The sequence below is a fragment of the Mastigoproctus giganteus genome, chromosome 14, assembly GCF_048544385.1.
Source record: "Mastigoproctus giganteus isolate SK-2022 chromosome 14, ASM4854438v1, whole genome shotgun sequence".
Taxonomy (NCBI): Eukaryota; Metazoa; Arthropoda; class Arachnida; order Uropygi; family Thelyphonidae; genus Mastigoproctus; species Mastigoproctus giganteus.
In genome coordinates, this window is record NC_143588.1 from 71,482,109 (window position 1) to 71,506,425 (window position 24,317).

Here is a 24,317-nt window from a genome sequence, read left to right on the forward strand (position 1 = left end):
CTTGGTATTGCGTGCAGATAAATATAATTCTGGTATATCTCATTCTTTTGCTGAAGTAGAAATTTGAGACATATAGAAAACTGTTACAAAATATTAATGTCACTGCAGAAAAACAACAAAGGTGATTTTTCAATAAACTGATTTTGTTTATTTAAACAGAAGAATATGCATAAGTATTCCTTTGTTTGTTCAACAAACAGAGGAATACTTATGTGTGTGTATTATTTCTCTTGAAATTTTTCAAACATTTAAAAAATATGACATTAATTAGAATAACTACATAACAGACAGGAGAAAATTATTTCACTTAGGACATAAACTTATCAATCTCCTCTCTCACATTTTACCTTTGTCACGACTTTAATGCAATACATTTCTAAAATATTTAAAAATAGTGTAAACTGTATTTACACTCAATGATGTTACTGTAAAATAGGGGCACACATTTAGTACAGTTAAAAGTGAAGCGCTACAAAAAACCATTACTATAATAAAAGAAAATGCTAGGATATTGACAATATGAACTGCAGATTCTGCAAAATTCTAATTTTAATCTGAGTCCTCCTCTTTGTCTGAATGCTTCTCTTCTGTCTGGGAGCTGAGACGTGCTATCAGATCTGAAATTCAAAAAAAAATAAAAAAAAAAAAGTAAAATTCTCATTCAGGCAATTAGTATTCTTTGGCGTGACAAAAGGACAAAGGATTCAATTAGTGGACACTGAAGAATGTACATGTAGATGTGTGTATGAAAAGTAAGGGAGAAAAAATTTCTAAACAATAAGCTGACATTTGCTTATCTGTTGTGGCACTTTTATTAATATTCAACAGCAATAAAAAATGTTTAACAAAATTCTAATTACCATGGATTTTGCTAATAGTTAAAATATTTAATAATTAATTATGCACTTAATTATACATTATACAGCAAAAAAAAAAAAAAAAAATCAAGGAAAATTTTTGGACTAAAAGACTTGGAGACAGGAAACCTTTGTGTCAACAATATTTGCTTTTTTCACTTTTTTTTTTTTTTTTGGACTTTTTTTATACTTTTTAGGCCCAAACATTTTTGGGTCTGAAAAGGGAGCTAGGGAACTGCATGTGCATGCACTGCAATGCACATCAAACCCTTACATAGGAAATCTAAAACAGAAACTGGACTAATATCAGGATTATGCATCACTGCAAACTTTTGACTTCCAAAAAGCTGGAGATCAGGCAACTGCATGCAGAAGGCTTTTGTAAAGTTCACACTGCAGTAGAAATTAAATTTCACTAAATAAAATACACATTTTATATTAAAATACAGCTAGAGTATGCTTACAGACATGAACTTATCTAGAATTTTTCTGTCTGTGAACTTCTATTTGGATTGTCTGTTAGACATCAATTGATAATTGCTTTGAGAAAGGTGCTATTGCAGTATCATCAGAAAGAGATCAGAATTCAGTCCCCCCCAACAGCTAAATATTTTCTAACACTTAGTTGCTATAAGAAATTATTCTAATGCCAAGAATGGCTTGGAACAATTTGTTCCAATTTCATGCTACCTCGTGCACTTGTCAGTGCCCTGATCAAGGACCACTGTACTCAATTCTTTCTTCTTTCATAATGGTGTCTGGTAGGTTCTCACACTGAAACTGACAGAACTGATGCCGCAAAACATCTCTTGCTTCATCTGTTTCTTTATTTTGAAAAATTCCTTAAATTCATTAAAAAAAAATTTGAAATTCATTAAAAATTTCAAATCTGAAAATAATGAACTGTCAAATGAAATTTGTGATACCCAGACATTTATAAGAAAATCATTTTTCAGTGAGAGCTTGTGTATCATGTAGTCACATGCAGTCAGAGTACTTCTCCACTGAGCTAAAGAAAAGAATCGTCTCTTGTTTTAGACTCTTCGCAACCTTATCAGTGATACATGAATCAGATCAAAATATTGCTCTCTCCTGTTGCCTCTCTAATATATTGCTGTAGAAAAGTCATCCAATAAATCCATAAGTCTTGCTAGTGTTTGAGTGACCAACTACAAGTTCCAGTCAGTATCTGTAAGGTTAAAATCTGCCATTATAAGATGTTCTGATTTATTGGCTCACTCTATTTTTCTGTATAGCTGTTCATTGTATTGATCCAGTATTGGATTGAAACAGGTTTATTCTGGAGAGAAATTAAAAATGAATTGTGTATATGTTGTTCCCTCTCCCAAATCAGCAAACCTGTTCTTCAAAAATTGCAACTGACTGCTCGTATAATAAATTTCTACATAACATTCTTCTTCATATCAAGGAGTAATGACCCCTGTAATGGTAATTACCTCAGCAACCCTAAACAGTAATGGCCTGTTTAGGATTGCTTTTACCAGAAGTTTGCAATTCCATCAGTTAAAATAGACATTTATCAAAAGTACAGCAAAATCTTATTAAAGATGTCTTCAAGCTTTCCAGTCATTCTAAAAAAAACAACAGAAATGACTTACCTTCTGTCCATCAATCTAAATAATTTTTGAGAGTTGTGTAATGTGTATATTTGTACTGAGCAACTTTTATTTACTTCTTTCACCATTGTGCATAATAAAAATAATTTTTTATGGTATAATGTATTTAACAAGAGAAAAACATGCTTTAAAATCCTTCTTCAGATGCCTATTTACTTTTTTTTAGCATGTTAAAATGATTGACTTCAAATAGAAGTGTTTTTAATCAAGGAACTGTTCACTACAATGTGTATCTTTAGACATTGATAGAAAGAAAGATAACCACATTTATCAGCAATATCCAATGCATTAAAACCAAAATATGCTAACTGTTAGGGGCCTCAAGTTTTATCCAGCCATTACAGTTATCTCTATTGTCTTGCTATTGTAACACTCTTTCTAGGTGAATGTAAACAAATGTGTTCCAGAGCTTACACAGAGAAACCATGTGTTGATCTGTATGTGTTCAAAGTTTCATCTAGTATCACATAGCCATTTTATTATTTTTTCAGTGCAGTGTGGTTGATTGTTTGTTATTTGGTTTTTAGGAGCATTAGCAACTAAGGCCATATTGCTCCGGGATATGTGGTGGTCATTCCCTGACCTTTCTGCATCCTCCGTATTTGGTGGTGACGGGCTCGAACCCCGGTCTAATCAAGAAGCGTGTGCTACGCACTGCTGCTCCTTCCCACCTAGCTACGGAGGCACCAGTGTGGTTGAGAAGCAGAACTAAGTAACTTTAGTTAAGAGGGTTTATATATCAAAGTTACCAAATTAACATGTCAGACAGCTCTACAATTAAACAAATAAACCTGAGAAACAAAGGTAAGTTGCAGTTTAGTATTATAATATTATTTAAATGTCCTCATATTTTTCAAAATTGTTGGCTAAAAGATGATGTCATTCTTTATCTACATTTCTGACCTAATTTTAAATATTAATAAAATATTCCTTTACAGTTACTTTACCAACTTTTATGTTGGGAGGAATGTGAACACCCCATGCAACAATAGGATGACCGCCCCCCCCTTTTGAAACTAGTGCTTAGAAACCAACCAGAAAAAAATAATGAAAACTATTCACATAAAGTCATGTTATAAGCTTATAATATTGGATGAAATGACCACTCTGCATGACTAATAATGTCTTAAAAGTTTCTGCCTGCTCAAGGGTAAAGGCAGGCTCTTAACTAATATCTAAATATGTTAGAATTCAGAAACTAATTCAGAAACTAAAGAGACTCTTTACAGTATCTGTAGTCATTACTGTTAATAAATGCAATATCAATTATATACTATTAAGCAAATATTGAAACTTGTAGCTAAAACTGAATTGCAAACTTTGGTACCTGTGAGCTTCCAGTGTATAGTTTCATAAATATCATTTATATATAAAATCTATTTTAGTATATTTTTAGGAATGTAAGTATGAATTTAAAAAACTATTATTAAAGTTTCTTTGATAATTGAAAATGAATAACACTAACCTTTAGCAGGATTAAAAACTCCCATAGTCTGTTGACTACAAACGAAGCATCGAGTAGATTTACGATAATTATCTAAGGCACATTTTTCACAAAAATAATGTTTGCACCTAGTTCATGAAAAATATGGAAAAATGTTAACGTAGTCAATGAGGAAAAACAAATTAATTTCAAAACTAACCACTAGACAATACAATCTATAAAAACAAACCCTTGTGCAACAAATTATTATCATTCAAACAAATGTTACAATGTGAAGCATGTTATGGAGATTAATCATTTAAACAAGCATAGTTACAAAGTTTCCTAAAGGAAATAACATTAAAGAATCAATTTTTTTTTTTCTGGTGAAACTTAACTATTAAAATGGCAGCCACATAAGTATCTGTGAGAAACTACTGTCAATGTAAAACACTGCACTAGTTCCACTCTCTGAATGGGCCATGTAATGTTTTCACTATGTTAGAAATAATCCATGAGCTATTATTTGTCCATTATTTCAAATATGGCAGACATACCCAAAATAGTATAAATAAAAAAAGTAAAAATGTGTTATTCATACAAAATATTTGTACCAATACTTGTGGATACACATTTCTTGCATGTAATATCTGTTTGATAATTCACAGCAGCTCTGCTTCTAAAATAACTGCTTAAATTAAATTGGATAAGTAAAAACTATCTGCATATAGATTAAGCAGTTTCAATGCAGTACCAGTGAATTACTGAGAAATAATATATCTTGTGTATAGTAGTAGTAGTAGTGGCATGTGATGCAAAAAAGCAAGCTTATGCAGCATCAGCCAAAAAAAAAAAAAAAAAAAATTTACACCATTCCCTCCAAATGCCTGTCCAGTTCCTCCTTAAATTTATTTAACCTATCAACTTCCACAACGACAGATGGAAGTTTGTTCCAGCAATTAACCACCCGCTGGCTAAAGGCAAATCTCCACACATCTATCCTACATCTGTCTTTTCTTAATTTGAATCTATGCCCCCTTAGGTTCGTAATCTGAACAAGTGGAAGGATCACATCAGAATTCAGCGTGCTCAACCCAATCAAGGCCTTATACACCTCATTCAAGTCACCGTGCAGGTGCTTAGTCTCCAGCCACTGCAATTTGCAGAACTTAAGCCTCTCTTGGTAAGAGGATCCCTTCATTCCCCTCACCAATCTTGTTGCCCTTCTCTGTACAAGCTCAAGCAAATCTACATCCTTCCTAAAATGAGGCTTCCAAACCTGTACGCCGTACTCAAGGCGTGGCCTGACCATTGTCTTATACAGAGAGACAATCACCTCTTTCTCCCTGCTAGCATAATTCCTATATATCATTGACAAAACCCCATGACCTGCCCTGGCAGCCTGTCTGCATTGCTCAGAAAACTTTATATCTGACTGCACAATTACTCCCAGGTCTTTTTCATTTTCTACCACCTTAAGTGTAGTACCACACAGTTGGTACGTTTCTCTGGGGTTACTTCTACCCATATGCAGTACTTTGCATTTGTCAAGGTTGAACTTCAGTTGCCACTCCTTAGCCCATCTGCCCAAATTATCTAGATCCTGTTGCAGTAGCACACTGCCATTACTGTCATTAACAACCCTGCCAACCTTTGTATCATCTGCAAACTTTGACACTAAGCCTGATATACCTTCGTCAATATCATTGATAAATATACAAAACAACAGTGGACCCAAAACCGAACCCTGTGGGACTCCACTAATAACATTAGTCCACGAAGAGCAGCACCCATTAATTATCACCCTCTGTCTTCTCCCACTCAACCATCCTTTTATCCATTGTAGCAACTTACCCTTAATACCATTCTGCTCCAATTTGTACAATAGTCTTCCATGCGCAACAGTGTCAAAAGCTTTGTAAGATCCAAATATATGATATCAAAATTATTTTTTGCATCCAGTTCCTTTGTAACCACATAATAAGTTATAAAACCATAAGTTATAAGTCATAAGTTTATAAGTTATAAAACCTACATAACTAATGAAATGTTTTATATTTGTTTACCAAAAATAGTGGGACACTACAAGAGAAGCACATTTTATGAAAATTATTGGTTAAGTAAATAAAGGGCAGTGACAGCACACAATGATACTCCAGAAGATAGTGGCATTTACAGTCAATGTGTCACAAGGAAACAAACTCAGCAAATTTGAACACTGCTAAGCAGCATGATACCACTTAGCAGTGTTCAAATTACAACCACAGGGCAGAACTTTTTTAAGTGCACAATGGATTTCAGAGATTTCACTATTCTAAAGCTCTATCTGGAACAATATATACAACTGGAAAGTAATTAGGCATTTCAAAGTTGAAATGTTGAACAGGTAGGCTGTATTTACAGAGATCTCTGAATGTTATCTAAATATACAGAAAGAATTATGCAAAAGTTGTTAAAGAATCATTTTAAGAATTTCAAAAACAGAAGCAGTTGCTAGAGCACATTATATGCAGAGTATTGTATCAAGATTTTCCAAATATAAGCTGATACCTGTAGCCCTTTCAAGCACGAAAGTTAATGCACAGTGCCAGATGCAGTACAACCATTCTTGGAGGAGGTGGCCTCTGAAGATGTAGCTGTCTTGGTATGTGGTAAATCCCTCACCAACCACTGTGGTTCTGAGAACCACTACAGTTGGCAACATTAAAGACAACAGAGGATCTGAGGCAGTTAACATTCTCCAATATTTAAGTTGCCTTTTCCTTCATTAAATACAAATAACCTACACTGGTGTTCAAAGAAAGTGCATCACCTAGGAATTTCACATTTCTAATCCTTTTTTGCGATGGTATGTTACATTAATGACTAGCATCACAAATAGAAATATAAACAAAAGATATTTATTAATAGTTAACGCAAAGCCAAGTAATATTTGACAGGTGCTCTCAAAATATTCCAAAATGAGCATTTGAAACCTTTATACAACACTTTTGGTAAACACGACAATTATGGCTGAAATGTTATCGGAAGCCCTCAGTTTGCTTCAGTTTATCATTTTAAATGGAAAACAAAATGAAAAGTTCACCAGGTGCAAACTAATATTTAGCTGAACTGCCTCTGGCCCTGATGACAGTAGCACACCATCGAGGCATTGACAAGATCAATTTCTGATGATAATCAACTGATAGTTTGTGGTTCCAAACACGAATTATGGCTTCCTGAAGTTCACGAAGGGTCTTTGATTTCTTTCTGGAAACTGCAGATTCCGCACGATGCCAACAGTTCTCTATAGGATTCAGATCCGGTCTGTTTCCGGCCAGCTAACAGTTGATGGACCATTCTTCAAACCAGTTTTTCACCTGTAATAAATGTAAACACATTACTGTCAAACCTCTGCACCGTCATTGTAGAAGTTGATACTTAACTTATACATAGTCTAATCTGGTTAGCTATTTTGACAGGGTCACTCAAGAGCTGGACTTCGGAAATAATTTCAACATAGTTTATTTGGATTTCAGCAAAGCATTTGACTCAGTCCCACATGAGCGGTTACTTTATACGCTGGAACAGGTTGGAATCACAGGGACAATTCTTAGATGGATAGCTGGATGGCTTCAGGGCAGGAGGCAGAGGGTTGTGATAAATGGTTATTCCTTAGATTGAGTTGATGTAAGAAGTGGGTTCCCCAAGGATCAGTATTAGGACCACTGTTGTTTTTGATTTTCATAAATGACATCGATGAAGGGATAGAGGGGGTTGATGTCTAAAATTTGCAGATTATGTAAAGATTGGTAAAACACTTAATGATCACTGCCAAGCAGAGTTTCTTCAGAGTGACCTAGATAGACTTCAAGGATGGTCAGAAAAATGGCAGCAATGCTTTAATCCAGCAAAGTGTAAGGTATTACAAATAAATAACTTATACACTTGGTGGAGTTGAACTAAAGCTGGTAGTGGAGGAAAGGAACTTAAGTGTTACGATACGGTCAGACATGAATTTCTCCGAGCATTATAGACAAGTTGCAAGGAAGGCGCAGTGTGTCTTATCAATGATTTATTGAACAATTGCTAGTAGAGATAAGGATGTCATAATCCTATTATACAAAGCTATTATTAAGACCACATTTGGAATACTGTGTTCAAGTATGCAGATTGCAATTAAAGAAACACATTGTGCTTACTGAAAGGGTCCAAAGATGGACAACTTGACTGGTGAGATTAGCAAAAGGGCATCCATATGAGGAAAGACTTCAAACATGTGGGTTGCAGGGCTTGGAAACTAGGCACCTTAGAGGAGACTTGATTGAAGTGTTTAAGGCTCTGAGAGACATAAGCAAAATGAATAAGGATGAAAATTTTCATGGTTATAAGTGATTATAGAACAAGGTGCTGTAATTTCAAGTTAAGGGGGGGGGAGATGTTTAGACTGGATTGCAGGAAGTTTTATTTTAGCCAGCAAGTTATAAATTACTGGAATAAGTTACCTACATGGGTGGCAGAGGCTGACAGTTTGGGGAAATTCAAACGTCAGCTGGATAATTACCTATGGGAGAAGGGAAATTCTTAGGTTGTCTATTTCCTTTTCTCTTATTAATTATTTATTTTTTTGATTTTCTTATCATTTTATTTATTTATTTTATTTTTTGGCTGGTGCAGCATTAGCCATAGGTTCCTTACACAATGTTGCTAATACTAATACTAAATTATACAAATCTAAGGAAATGGAATAATTCCACTTAATTCACATTATACAGCATTGGTAAACTTTTAACTGCATAATTAAAGGTAACTTATTAGCTTTATGCTTCAAACTACAAATGAATTGCTTGACACTCAGAAATTTGTGGGGTTGAACAATTTACTGAAATATCACTTCTTTCCTCACCTAGCAATTAGCAGTGAAAGTTTCACTAGGATACTGCTGTCATGGAAGAGCATTACCAAAACGAATGTGTGAAGTCCAACAATAATCAGACAAATATGTTGACTGATTATTGCTGAAACAAAAATCACTGGTCAAGGGAGTCAAAGTTACACTGCAAACATCCTTTATTTTGTATATCAACTTCTCAACAGGTTTGAAAATTGTGAATATTGTAAGAAAAGACATTTATGCTCATTAAGCAAAAACAATGCATTGCACAAAAAATGAACACTCATTTAATTAGAATGTTTATTTATAAACAGTCTCTTGCATTAAATGAAACATTAACAGCACCAGACAACAAAAATATTAATTAACATCATTAATTATTACTGCAAATTATTAAGATTCTCTTACTTAGTAATAACAGGATTTTTGAATGACTCCCGACAGATGAAACACTTAAAAGGTAATATATCTTCATCAGAATCAATTTCATATTTTGTAGAATCCTCTTCTCCATATGTATTATTAGCCATTTCCAGTTCTAACTGCCAACCATGCTTGTAGTCTGAGCGGTCATGCATAAATTTGCAACTGTCTGAAAAAAGAATGTTTTAAAAATGTAATATTATTTAAAATAGTCAAGATTTATGAATTATAATTTTAGTATTAAAATACACAAATTAAATCAGTTATAGTGACAACCTGTTAATTTACAAAACTATCGATTTTCATCTCATGAATTAAGGTTTATTCCTTTAATTAAAAATAAAAAAAAAAAATTTTGAATTTTTAATAGATAAACTGTATAAAAAGGGGGAAAAGATTATAAAAAGTATTGCAAGTTATCTGCTGTTTTTTTTATATGGGAAGCCGTCACACAGAACTATCTTTACATACATTTTATTGTGTTTAATTATGAGAATTTTATGTTGTTGAGATGTAAATGATGTAATGTTTATTAACTGTGAGTAATCAGAGTTTTCACTCTCGTATTAATATAAATTCAAAGCACATTGTAAAAACTAATCCATTAACCATCCATATTAAACTGAAAATATTAGTTTAATAAAAAAAAAAAAAAAAAGTAAAGTGCAGCCATTATCAACCCACTGCAGGATGGAAGCCTCCTCAACAATTCATGCTGAGGGAAAATGGACCATAATCTGCCACGCTGGTCCAGTGCGGGTTGGCAGATCGACTGTATTCAGCAGTCAGGGGCTCGAACCCCGGTCTACTCAAAGAGCGTGTGCTACTGCACTCCCGCTCCTGCCCACTCGGCTACGGAGGCATACAGGTGTTAAACTGACATTTGCTTCTTGCTTAGGGCAAGAGTTATTATCAAGGTGGGGAAGGCAACAAAGAAGCCAACAGTATGGATATTTACAAATTAAATAGCACCTTTTATATTAGGAAACTAGTTAACATCCATTTACTGCCAAACTTCAAACTCGCAGAACCAACTTTTCCTCTTCCTCATTTATCCCTTTAACTTCAGCTTTCTGAAACAACCTTCCACCACATGTATTTCCTGAAAATTACAAGTCTGTCAACACATGTCTTCTTCTATCTTCCCAACCTTCAAAACACACATGACACTAAGTACTATAGGTTCAAATACCTTTTGTGTTTGGCTTTTTCATTTAAAAAAAAAAAAAAAAAAACTTTTTTAAAATTATGAAGTGCCACAAAGTTTGTTTAATTACAATTTTTTTGCACAATGCTGTTGTTCTCTATTCAGTTCCTAGCACATGGCATCTTGAATACATTGATTTCTACAGTTAAGCATGGAGATATTTTCTAACATGCTTGCCATAATATAAAAAAAGGTGTTTATGCACCTAGTTTTCTTTTTGTGAAATAAGTTCATAAATATCTATTAATGCACATGGCCTTGAGTCAGGGCCACATGCATCAAACTCTTGCGATAAGCTTGCAGGTAAGATAGAAGGCCGCCGTAGCCTAGTGGTCAGGTGTGTGGGTGCATAAGTATATGTGCCTTGAGTGATTGGGGTTCAAGCCCGTGACTGCTGAATACGGTGCTGTTTCTTGTAATCTGTCTATTTTGTGAACTCCTCTGACCGTTTAGTCATCCCGGAGTATAAACAGAAAATTTATTTTATTTATTTATTTATAATTGATAACATTTGCCAGTAGCTTGATATGAATAAAGCTTTTATGCATCACATATACCAAACTGCCAGTAAACAGTGTCAGTTATCTGAAAACTAACATTTGATAAAATTTATGCATGTAGTCCTTAGTCAGTCTCAGGCAAAGGTTGCATACCCTACTCCCCTCACAAAACTGAGGATTTTCATCAGCAAAACAAGAAAACCACCCACAGAATACATGAATACACACTTTACAGATTCGATACACTGCCATCTCATGGCTTTGGCAAGAAGGGAGGGAAAAGGGGAGGAAACTCAGTTTTCTTATCAGAACATTAACTGAGGATAATAGTTCATGAAAAACTGGTGTAATGACTGACACTAGGTCCCTCCCTTTAGCTCATTTGGTTAAACAAATGAACTAAAAGGAGGACCCTTTGGTTAACCAAACAATCAAATTAATCAATCAATTAACTTTGGATCAATCAATCATAATTAATTAATCAATTACCTTAATAGTATTAAAAAAAAGTTAAAATGAACTTCAATGAACTGAATTTAAATCATTATAAATAAATGTTACATTGTTTTGTGTTATAATTATCTTTGAAAAAAAAAAAAAAAAAAAAAAAGAGTTTAAAGAGTTAGAGAGAGAGAGAGAGAGAGAGAGAGAGAGAGCTTAATTAAAAACTAATATCTATGTGCAAATCTTTATTCTGTTTTCACATTGTTGTAAAACATGATTTTTATGTTTCATATAATGAAACAATAATTCACTGAAAGCATGTTTTACACTGTTTCATTGTTAGCACAGCAAGAAATCAAGAGACTGCCTAGCACTTTTTTTTTTTTTTTGAATAGATTAGTAAAATCTATTTTTTGAATAGAGGAAGTTATATAGATATAAAGAGTAGATTTACATGGAGATTGATACGAGAGCTGACTAATGTGTTAAAACTGTTATTGAATGGTCATTTGTTATTCTGATTTTGGGTAATGGTTCATCTGTTTATATAAGGATAAATTATATGTTATGAAATTGTTTAAAATGACTGTATTTATGTGTTGAAATTTGAGAAGTTTGAACTCACAGTTAGTTATGCCTCATTTCAAAATAGGAGAGGCAATTAATTGCCAAGGAATCCACATTTTGGAAGTGATTCCTTTTAAAGCATAGCTACTTCTATAGAAATGAAATTTCCCAAGGCAAGTTTTCATATTTGATTTCTCTAAAATATGTTTTGGTCATAAAAGTAAATAAAGAACAGTGGTTTCAAAATGAAAGAATGAGGAAAATGAACTTTCTGCAAAGCTTATTGTATTTTTCTTAAAGCAACAAAAGAACTGTTTTCTAACAGCATATCATCTGTGCTTTCAATTTGTATGAATTGCTATATTAAGCAACAAAATTTTTTCTGTTAATTGATTTAAGCTTAGCATTAATTGGTGCCATCATTATTATTAGTACAAAATCTAAGTTAAGAACAAAAATCCTCTTGTACTTCATAAATGCTCGTTTATTTAATGTATCATGCATATTTGTTTAATAAAGTGAATGGTACAAAGAAAGCTAATATGTGTGAAGTTTATTCACTTCAATATGCCCTACAGCATCTAATTATGAAACTTAGTTTCAGCTGTATCTTTGTTTGTATTCAAGTTTCAGTTGTATCTTCATTTGCTAATATTAATTTTGTTTCGGAGCACAATAGACTGCATTGTTTTGTCCAGACAGGTATTCATGGTTGACTTGGTAAGTACAAAGAGTATCATACAAGAACTTACACACTTATAGTTGAAACATTTTTGATAAAGACACTTTTATCACTGATATCAAAATAGATAAATATTACCAGGTTACACACTAGTCACAGTTACAAGTACTCACAGACTGTAATGTTGTCTTTATTTAAATATCATAATAATTGACATGTATATTTCTTAGGGAATTTTTATTAACAGTTTCCTTTTAATTCATGAGGCAAAATATGAATTAAGGGTGAATTTTGTAAATAAACATATTATCACCATAAACTGTTTTAGTTCAAATATAAAACTTAAGATCATTTCATCATCATCATCATCCAAATCTGTTATGCCAGTTAGGTGTAAAAGTATTGGTGATAGGCTTCTGGGCTATCAGCATTTCATTTACTCTTTTCCTCCATTTTGTCCTATTTCCTGTTAGATATTTAACACTAGCAAGAGTTAATACAGTGTGATGCCATCAATTCATCTCCCTCCTTGGTCTGGCCTTTAAACCTAGTAATATTACATTCTGCTTTCTCTCTTCTCATACGGTGCACTGTCATGGTGAAACAGAAGAGCCCTTTCCAAACTGTTGCTTCAGAGCAGGAAGAGTGGAATTGTCCAAAATGTAAAGGTACATGACATTCATTGTATTCAGAAATGACAAGATCCAAGCTCAAATCATGAGAAACAATCCCAGGTGGCAACAAGGCTCGTATAGAGGGAGGGAGCCAACAGAGCCATTTGGTCTTGGGCCCCCAGATCCAGAAGGGCCTCCAAATTTTAGTCTTTTAAAAAACATGATATGAAAAAAGTTTCAAATTAACTTAAATAAAAATTATTTATTATACAAGTGGCGGTCATTTTTGTGAAGTAATGATACAATAATATATTTTATAATGGCTTGCTGGCTACTGCTTAAAGGAGGGGCAAAGCATTGGGGATGGAAGGCGAGGAAAAGAATGTATTCCACACCTCATTTCCTCTGAGTCAGTCTTGAAATTCCTTCCCAAAGTGATTTTAAAAATATTTCTATTTTCCATGCCTAGGAATTATTCCATGGAAACTGTTCCATGTAATATGAGACATTTAAAAATCGATGAAATGCATGAGACAATACGAGACCTTTAAATAAATATATCTTACAATTCCTTTTGAAGGTGGTTTGTGAGAGAATTTTAATTTTTTTTAAGTAAACCTGATGGTGTGGAATAGGAGGATTTCAACTTTGATCTTTGAATATATTTTCTCTGGGTGCTGCTTCTTTTAAGGTTTAATCAATTTTACCGGTATGAAATCACTCCCTTTGAATTTATAAATAACTGTATCGAACAGTGTTTCTCTTTATTTTCTTGGCTAGAAATGATATTATTGATTCAGTAATATCTGGATTGACATGATGTTTTGAATCCTTATGTGAAATCTGTAACTTATTTGGAATCCTATGGACCTTTCAGAATTTAACAGATGAACAAATCAAAGTCTCAACAAAAAATTACAACAGAAATATGCTAAGGATATTTCACAATAAATATGCGATGAACTGGTTTTTATGAAGAAAATTTACAGAACAAACCTTAGTTCAAAACTAACTCCAGCAAATTTCCCACAGAATATATTTGAAACTACTCTGATTTAGTTGTTTCCAAATTTGTCTGTAGCAATTAGAACATTTTTAAGTTTACCACTTGTGCTGCTTCCATGGAAAGAAGTTTTATCGTCATGGAGAGTGAAGAATTTTAACAGATCTACAATGTCTGAAGAAAGGCTAAATTGGTTATGTGCTTCATATAAATTCTGACATTGTGTATGCAATTGATTTTTCAAATATAATAAAAGAAATTGCAAAAAATAAAGCTCAAAAAGCATTTTTAAAATAATTTCATCTCCTTTCAAATATCAATTTTGGCAATGTTATTCAGGTCATCAAATTATGTCTCAAATAATTTTAAAGATATGGAACTTGTAAAGCATTGTAATCAGTATGACAAGTAATTACTGTTATATAAATTAAAGTTTCTTTTCAGAAGTGGTGAACATTGTTTTTGTTTTATTGATTTTATCTATATATATTTGTCTTTTGGAGTGGGATGGGCTCTCACATTCATGACTGGCCTGGGCCCTATCTCACCTCTCTTACACCCTGGCAACAACATTTCCACTAAACTTCATAGTTGGGATGAGAAACTCTGGTAAATAATGTTCCCTGGCCTCTGTCAGATCCAAATACAGCCTCGGTTTGAAAAACTGTGTATTGTGATTTGTCACAGCTTTCCAAAATTCCAGGGGCCCAATTATAATATGCTGTACACCAAGCAAGTTGACATCACATGTTATGCGGCTCCCTACACATCATCCTTATACTAATATCATTTCCTGTGACCACCTGGAATTCCTGGTTGAAAGTACAGCCACTCCCCGACTTACGTAAGGTTTGCGTTCCGTAAAACTCTACATAAGTTGGAATTTCCCTAAATGCTTATGCAGCACTTGCAACTATGCACACTGAATTTCATTGAAGCAAAAAAGAAATGTTCAACGAACATGTAAATAGAATTATTTATTCATTTTTTTTATCTCATGCGTAGGAAAAGTTACAAAAGTGTACAAAATTACAAAAATTTCAAAGAGAGAGGAGACAGGTATAACATCAGCAAGTTTTACCTTTCGAGCATCGTTGCCAGAATTAACTTTCCAGATGATAAGCAAGCCACTGCGGAAGTTGAGGGCTGTAGAGATTTAGAAGGGGTTTTTTCCAACAAACACATCACAATATTTCTCTGCAGCTGCAGAATTGGCACTGGCAACTTTACCGCATACTTTAATGTTTTGGAAACCAGTGCGATGCTTGAACCTATTAAACCACCTGTTGCTTGCCACGAACTTGGCTTAGGGATCGCCATACGTATCCTTAATATCTTCATAAATACTTGTTGCTTTTGCTTGAATTGTTATTAGACTCAGGAGCACTTGCTACTGAATCCGATTTTGCATCCATATTATTAATAGCTTTTTCATCTTCGATATAGCACCTGAATGCTGTTTTATGATCACTGTTGATCTTACATGCGTTGATTCTTTAACATGCACTGTCTTTTAAAATAGTATTATTTATATTTATATGCACTGTCCCTTAAAATAGTATTCACTATTGAAGCAGCGAGATCTAATTCTGTGCAACAGATGACAAACTTTGTCCTGCTTCGTACTTCTTAATCATATTCATTTCTAATTATCAATTTTGTTTTGTTTCTTGCACTGCCAGCACTTGCACTTTCCATTGGTCCCTTTCCCTTCACCATTGTAATAATAAGAATGAAGCGAAGATTCTGAAAATTTGTTTTTTTTATATAATTGAAGATTTCAGTGGGATGGGGAATTCATTTCACCATAATACCGTAACATAAAAACCCACAGAATTCCAGTTATCGGTATTATCACAAATGCAATAAGATCGAGTTTACTGCCCATTTATAATAGATTGTGCTAACAGAAAAGCCCTGTATCATTAACTGGAAAGTGCAAATTGTTTTTATTGTTTTATGGTAGTGACCAGAAATGTGTTTTAGAAAAATATCACAAAAGCGTTCAAAACTGATTCTTATAATGGAACATGTGATAACGATGAAAGTGTAGTGCAATTTCCATTATAAAAATTATCTTTTAGAGAGATAAATAGCTTAGTTATATAGCAAAAATTTCAACTTCTGAGGTCTTGGAACGAATTATCAAAAAAAAAAAAAAAAAAACGTGTTATTGGGTTCCCATTGCGATGTTTTCACAATACCTCCATTTATTCCTATGGGATGTAAAATACGTTTAAACGATTTTTTTAAGTTTACACTGGCTGGCAAAACTTACGTAAAGTCAAACTTCCATAAGTCAAGTATTATGTAAGCCGGGGAGTGCCTATATTCAATGAGGACCAACGTGAATTTCTGAATTTAGTTTATATTTTATTTTTTTAGGGCTTATTAGACATGTACAGATTTCTAATTAAAAAACGTAAGTTAGATGATGACAATAAATCTAGTGCAGTTGGCACTAGTTCTGGTTTTTTTTTGTTTTTTTTTGGTAGTTGACGCATCGGCTTCTATGGCCATAATGCACCTCCCTAGGTTTTTGCAGTACTTTGATCCAAGCCAGAGGCGGGATTCAAACCCACGACCTTTGGGTTGCCAGGCACGCACTTTACCCACCTGGCAAGCCCGGTCGGCACTACTAGTTCTGGTAGTATAATACATAGTCCAATTGGTATTAGTTCTAAAACCGTCATATGCCAGTATAGTGAAGACTTTTTGTCCTTCAGATTCTTTTCATCCGGAGAAGAGCAGCCACCTTCTAAGTGTGTTGTTTGTGGTGAGAAACTGGCAAACCAAGCTATGGTTCCAAGTAAGCTGAAAAGACACTTTCACACAAAGCACTCACTTTATGCAAAAAACCAATGAATATTTTAAAAGGCTTATAGCTGATCAAACATCATTATCAGCCATTTTCAATCCACTACAGCAGCGATTTCCAAACTGGGAGGCGCAAACTAGTGCAAAAGGAGGAGCGAAAAGTTTAACAGAAATGTAATTTTCATAACATAACATATATAAATAAAAAAATATATACATGAGTTTAATAAACAAAAGCAAACCTTCAAAATAGTTTCTGTTCCATCAAATGCATTGCTAGTGTCGTACCAAGTTTCTTACAGAATCGCAAAATGTAAAAAACCACACACAATAGGAGAAACTCTAGTTTTGCCGAAGAACTAGAAATTGCATAATTATGGATGTTTTACTGCAAGGGAGGCGCCGGGAAAATTTTACAGGTCAAGGGAGGCGTGGGCTCAGAAAGTTTGGGAAACACTGCACTACAGGATGAAGGCCTCTCCAGCAACTTTCCAGTTCCTTTTGTTTTGTGCAATGGCCATCCATTTACTACCCTCGAATTCGTGAATTTCATCTCTCTATCTCCGTCATTGTCTTCCAGGTTTTCTTCTAGCTCCTCTTGGGTACCATTCTGTTATTTTCTTAGTCCATCTGCCATTATGTCTTCGAGCTATGTGTCCTACCCAAGACCATTTTTTTAGTTCTTTAGTTTTCATAAGAATGTTCTTTACTTGAGTTTGCTGCCGAATCCATGTGTTTCTCTTCTTATCTAACAGTCTGATTCCTAATATAATTCGTTCCATTTTTTGCTGTGTAGTTCTGAGCTTCTCTTCCATTCTTTTGGTGAGTGCCCAAGTTTCATTGGGATGGGGAGAAAGTGAAACTCCTCACCATAAGTCATGGTCAGGAGTTTCACTTTCATAAGTCACGGTATATTTTGGTTCATTATTTTACATTTCAGACAAATTGGGATATTGCTCCTCAGTATGTGACTATATTTCCTGAATGCTATCCATCCAAAATTTATTCTTCTCTTGACTTCCAGCCATTTATCATTATTACAGCTAATTACTTGTCCCAGATAAGTATATGAATCCACCTTTTCAATTACTTCTCCTTCAATGATTATATTCCTTTCCGTGGCATACTTGTTCATCGTTACTTTTGTTTTAGCCATATTCATCTTTAGTCCAAAATCCTTACTAACACTGCACAACTGATTTAAGATTTTCCTCAAATTCTTTGGGATCATGGCTTATGATCACAATGTCATTTATAAATCATAAATGGTTTAAGTACTCTCCATTCACATTGACTCCTTTCTGCGACCAGTCTAATCTTCTGAAAGCTTCCTCAAGGGTAGCAGTAAACAACTTTGGAGATATTGTGTCACCTCGTCTAACTCCTTTCTCAATTTTAAATTTGCTACTGTCTTTGTCTAATAAAGGAAGTAGCATTCTCGTATATTTGTTCAAAATCATAATATATGGGATATCTAACCCTTTTCTTTCCAGTGCCTTAAACATTGCCTTATGCTGTATGCAATGAAATGCCTTTTCATAATCCACAAATGCCAGGCATAATGGTGTTTTTTATTCATTTGCTTTCTCCATTAGCTCTGATTACGTGAAGGTGATCTATAGTTGAGAATCCTGTCCTAAAGCCACCTTGCTCTTTCGGTTGATTCTCAACAAGTATTCTTTTTAATATGTTAGTAATGGCCCTTGTGAACAACTTGTAGATGTGAGATAACAAGCTAATTGGTCTATAATTTCCAATTTCTGATTTATCTCCTTTCTTCTGCAGCAAAACTATATTGCATTATTGCACTCCTTAGGTGTCACGCCTTTTATAAAGCACTTTGTGAAGAACCTTGCTAGTTTCTGTGTCGTGTCTCTTCCTCCCAATTTTAACAACTCGACAGTAACTTCATCTTTCCCTGGGGCTTTCTGATTCTTCATTTTCTTCAATGTATGCTCTACCTCATCAGGAAGGATATCAGGTGTGTCATATGTGTTACTAATTTGTGATCCATCTTCCCCACTGCTGGCATCATACCCTCGCTCCTCGTAAAAAGCAGACAAGGCATAATTTGAATTATGCCTTGTCTGCTATTTATAAGTACCCCATCACTATTCTTCAGTTTCAGTATCATTTGTCTTTCTGTATTACTGCTTGTGGCTGATGATTTAAATCCTATTGTTTTCCCTTAATGCTTGTTCTACTTTTCTTGTATCATCCTTATCAGTGGTTATCTTGCTCTTCATTTGTCGTCTTCGGTTCATCATGACAAGTGTTTCTTGACTAATTTTTTCTTCTTTGGATTTCTTTTTACAGATAGGTTTCTTGGTTTACATCTTACCATTCTGTGATCTCTTCAGTTTACCTTGTTCAGGATGGTAACATCATTTACAATATATATCTTCTGTTAGTGAGGACGAAGTCGCTTTCATTAGTTGTTAAACCATTTGGGCTCTTCCATGTCCACTTTCTGTTTACCCTTTTCTTGAAAAGGGTGTTCATTACTGACAATCCTTGAGATTCTGCAAATTCCACAAGTCTTTCACCAACTCCAAAATTTCCTATAGTTCCCCCTTTCTGTGCCGTTTTGTCTCTTTCCAACCTTAGCATTGAAGTCCCCCATAATGAGTGTAGTGGGGTTTTCTGCTCATTTAGAAGACTCAATTTTGGTGTACATTTCTTCAACCTCTTCATCATCATGGCTCGATGTTATTATTATTATTATTATTATTAGCCATATGGTGCAAGGAAGCCTGAGGCTTATGCTGCACCAGCCAAAAAAAAAAAAAAAATTTCTGTGTTACCCTGAGAGAGAGAGAGAGAGAGAGAGAGAAGTAAAAAGGAATCACCAAGAAAGCAATAAAGAGATGTTGGTGCATAAATAACTTTTAGCTTGTACTTCTTAGAAATCCTGGGTAGTAGTCTTGACACCCTTGGTGATGTACTTTTAAATTCCAAAATGTTATTTTTTATATCTTTATGGACCAGAATGCCAATTCCACCTTCACTCCTTTCACTGTTTCCATTGGTGTACAGCAGATTTCCACTTGATAAACTTATAAGTGATTCATTTCTTCTTCTTGTTTCAGCTAAACCAATGATACTCCAATTCACATTTTCTAATTCCTTTTCCAGCTCTAATATCCTATCTTCACCGATGAGCAATCATATGTTGTAACAGCCCAAGTTCAGTTTCCGTGCATGGCAGCCTAGTCGTAGCCCAGAGATTCTTAGCACCCACTGCTTCCACTCTGATTCTCTCACTGCCGTAAGGGGGGGGGGGCAAAAGCTGCTGGGGACTGAGGGCAATTTGTTTTGTTGTGCTGTCATGTGCTGGAGGGTTTGGTCTTTTCCTTTTCATACTGACCAGGCGTCTTGAAGAGAACCACTCTACATGTTTGTTGCCACCTAAGTAATGTAACAGGGCTTACCATTGAGAAGGTGTGCATGAGTGGATTTTAGGGAGGCAGGCCAACCGGACTTCTCCTAAATCTTCTGAAGTAAAAAGATATTGGATCCACCAGTGTTTTAGACCGAGTGTCTGATAACACACAGAATACCTGTTCCCCTCTATGCTGATCAAACACGCCAAGCTAAACCATGGACCAAAATCACAATTATTTCTAACAAAGCTCAAGAAGCAAGCTATGCCGTTGCTGAAACTGTAGCAAAAAGATGAAATCACATACAATTGCTGAGTCAGTAATTTTACCAGCATGCTGTAAAATTGTAAATATTATGTTTGGCAGGGAATATGAAAAATAGGTTTTGAAAATCCCTATGTCTGATAACACTGTTAGTCAGCGTATACAAGCAGGGGCATATGCCTTCCCTTAACCAAAAATTCGAAATTAAAGAAAAGGAATGCAGGAGGTGCTTCACTTCTTCTCTATTTTCTCCAAGGATTTTCAGTGTACGAAGAGCTAACTGAAAGACAATCTCCAGAAAAATGAATGATTTTGTTCAGTGGCGTAACTATTCCAATGCATCTGCTGCATTTGGGCCCGATCTTGAAAGGGGACCGTTAATTTAAAAGACAGATTAATTTCTAAGACAATTAACAAATTTCATTAATAGCCATCGGGTGGTTGACTGCTGGAACAAACTTCCATCTGTCGTTGTAGAAGTTGATAGCTTAAACAGATTCAAGGCAGAACTTGACAAACATTTTTTTGGAAGGGGATGGGTGAAATAAGGGGTTGTGTTTTTTTGTTTTTTTTTTGGCTGATGCTATATAAGCTTGCTTTCTTGCATCATGTGCCCTTGCTAATGCTAACTAAAGCACTAACTCCTAACATTTACAAGCATACATTCTCAAATATATTTTAAAGTCAAAAACATATATAAAGCTTGGCAGTGAGAGTTTTATTTTAAAAAATATACATATATATACACACATTTTAATATAAAAAATCGATTTTTCCAGTTGCATTCATAAAAGAATGAAAACAAAGGCTGAATCATAAAGTGAATAATTTTGAATTATTTCTTGTTCATTTTTAAGGTTATAAAATAAGGTTACATTTTCTGAGTTCATGATATGCCTGTCAGAGGGTTAAGATACAAACTTGAGGTGGCAGATTTTGCAATCACTTCATGTTGTCTGCCTTTTTCAGGCCTGAATAATACAAAAATTAAAACAATATAACCCATAAATGTGAGTACTTCTTTTGCATGCATGTGTTAAGGATCAAAATTTGGCTCTTCTTTAAAGGCAACCAGAATTTCAAGAGGATGGATTTCCCTTGTAATTTTTTTTTTTTTTTTGCCATGAAAATCAGTCAATAATTGTAATGATTGTTTTTATGAAGTGGGGGAAGGATGCAGTGAAGATTGAGAGAGAGAGAGAGAGAGAGAGATTACACTCTCTCTAAAGCTTCAGGAATAACAAATGTAAAATGATTGCTCTGATGGAAAGAGAAAATTCCATTATGCTTCTAATCTTTGTATTTACTTATTCCATGTTGTATTCAAATCTGAATTCTGAAGGTATATGTTTGAATTTAAGAAGCAGTCTCATTTTTATGATTTGCTTAATTTATGTAATATTTTGGAAGTTTAATTCTTACCTTAATAATGGTGGTGACAAGGTTGACTTTAAATTCCTCAATAGGATATGACTCAGATGGCAGTGGACCACCCGATTCATATCTCCCCCTCCCTTTTCTGTAAGTCAAGAGTCCATTACCTGACAACCTGTGGCATGCACTCCAAGGTAATTCTTGGAATGTATTCTATAGAATTCTTGGAATTTTATAGATTGTACAAATGATGTAAGTAATCCTGTAGCTACCCTAATGATTGCCTTTTATATCTCAGATGTGTAAGGTGTACTGATCTTAAACTAAAACTTTATGCACTACTGGATGAACCCGAGTCACTAAACAAACAAAATGATGTCCTAGAAATTAATAAAACTGGGGCTTCTCAAGTATCTTGTGACTCTCAGGCGATGTACTCCTGATTCAGACCTCAGATCAAGGCTGCTTTTGTTCAGAAAGATTTAGTTTTATTAGGAGATTCTATTAGCAGAGAAACAGATAATTTTTATAATGAAAATAGGTAGAGTGGTACTAGGGTGTGTCTTCTGGGAGCTGAAACTGATGTTATTATGAGCAGGTTGTGATTGTTTTCAAGGAGAGTGTTATTACTTGCATGGGAACAAAATGATACACACTGCATATGAATTGACAACTTGGTAGATAAGTATAGAGATATGCTGAAAAAAATGTCATGCATTAGGTCAGAATTTATGAATGTCTGCAATTCTGCCCAGACATAAAAGGATTGATTATATGCTGAAAGCAATATAAATTGACTTGAGAGGCTACATGGCTTTTGGGGGAAATTTTAATTCAAAATGGTCTACCCTGGTAGACAGGAATCTGTTTTGTAGAGAGGGAATGTATTTAAACAAAGAAGGTGCAAAGGTCTTTTTTTGTTGTAATTAAGGAGGCCTTAAGGGTTCAGAGCAACTGTTAGTAAGAGGAGGGCAGAGATAATACAGATAAGGTTTTTTTTTTTATGATATGAATTAAAGCAATGCTTGCACACATCTCATGGGTTCTTGTATAAAACCATAAAAGTCAGTCTTCTGAAACAATGAGCTGAGGATAATGTTTAAAATGGATGGAAAGCTAATGCTAAGGCAACAAGCTTAAATGAATCGACTTTAAGGGATGTGGCTAGATAGTAAACAATGCAAGTGAAAATGCACTGAATTTTTCATATGCTGTCTGGAATAAGGGCTGCATAATACGTTGGTTAGACTTACATTATGGCATACAAATATACATAGAACTGTAAATGAGCTCAGTTTTTCATTTGAAGGAATACAAGGAAGTTTAAAACTGTTGAAAGTTTTGATAGATATGAAATAAGAGACAAATAAAAATTGGAAAGTCAAGTAATTCCAATTAATTTAAATTGTGAAAAAATGAGTAAGATGTCACGTCACCTGCAATACTAGCTTTGGCCATTTCTGGACCCTGTTCAGCTGCAACACTTTCGTGGCCTTAAGACCACCCCAAATCCACCTGTGCAAAATAACAGCAAAAGCTATTAGCAGTACCTCAGTGATCCAAAATAAAAATAAAAATAAAAAACTCCAAATGTAAATGGATATAAAGCTTGGTCATATGAATTGGTTACAATGCAAATATTTCATATACAATACTTTTGTTAATGCCATCCAGACAGGAAATATATCTTGAAAAATTCCTTTAAAGTAAAGAATAAAGTCTACTAAATAGAAAGAATGACTGGAAAAGAAGGAAACTTCAAAAAGTTATTAAGTTGGTTTTCTCCTTGACTGGCCAAAGCTATCACCAAATAAAATGAAAATATCTGGGGGAGTGGGGAAAAGAAGTAGAAGGAATTTTTGCCTCCAATGCTCACACTCTTCAAGAGAAAACTACAAGGCACTCCAATGGACAAAGGATGAAAGTAATGCTTCAATAACCTCTCAACCCAGTAAGGCCTGAGCTGAATAGCTGTAGCCCTGATATTATGATAACCTACTAGAAAACACAGTCCTGACCAGGACACTCAAAGGCAAGAAAAATGAAATAGAAAACACATGAACAAAATATAAACATCCAAAGACAGTGCCCCTAGTTAGGATTTCCTCTAATGAGGAAGTATTTGATGTTTCAAACTTAAAATAACAAAGGCTGCCCCATATTACCAAAGCATAAACAGATTAAAATGAAATTAAATTTTAAGAAAAAGGAACCAAAGAGTACACAATTTAGAATATGTTAAAATACTC

The 24,317-nt window shown here is 34.4% G+C and overlaps 1 protein-coding gene across 1 annotated transcript in view; it reads right to left on the minus strand.

Annotated features, from left to right (window-relative positions):
* Positions 1 to 231: 231 nt before the first annotated feature.
* Positions 232 to 24,317, minus strand: part of mdlc (RING finger protein mdlc) — a 97,035-nt gene continuing 72,949 nt past the window's right edge. The window contains exons 7-9 of the mRNA XM_090388259.1: positions 9,199 to 9,382; positions 3,960 to 4,066; positions 232 to 617 (exon numbers count right to left, since the gene is read on the minus strand). Of these exons, the coding sequence (XP_090244385.1) occupies positions 550 to 617; positions 3,960 to 4,066; positions 9,199 to 9,382 (359 nt within the window). The 3' untranslated portion in view covers positions 232 to 549. The remainder of the gene's footprint in view (positions 618 to 3,959; positions 4,067 to 9,198; positions 9,383 to 24,317) is intronic.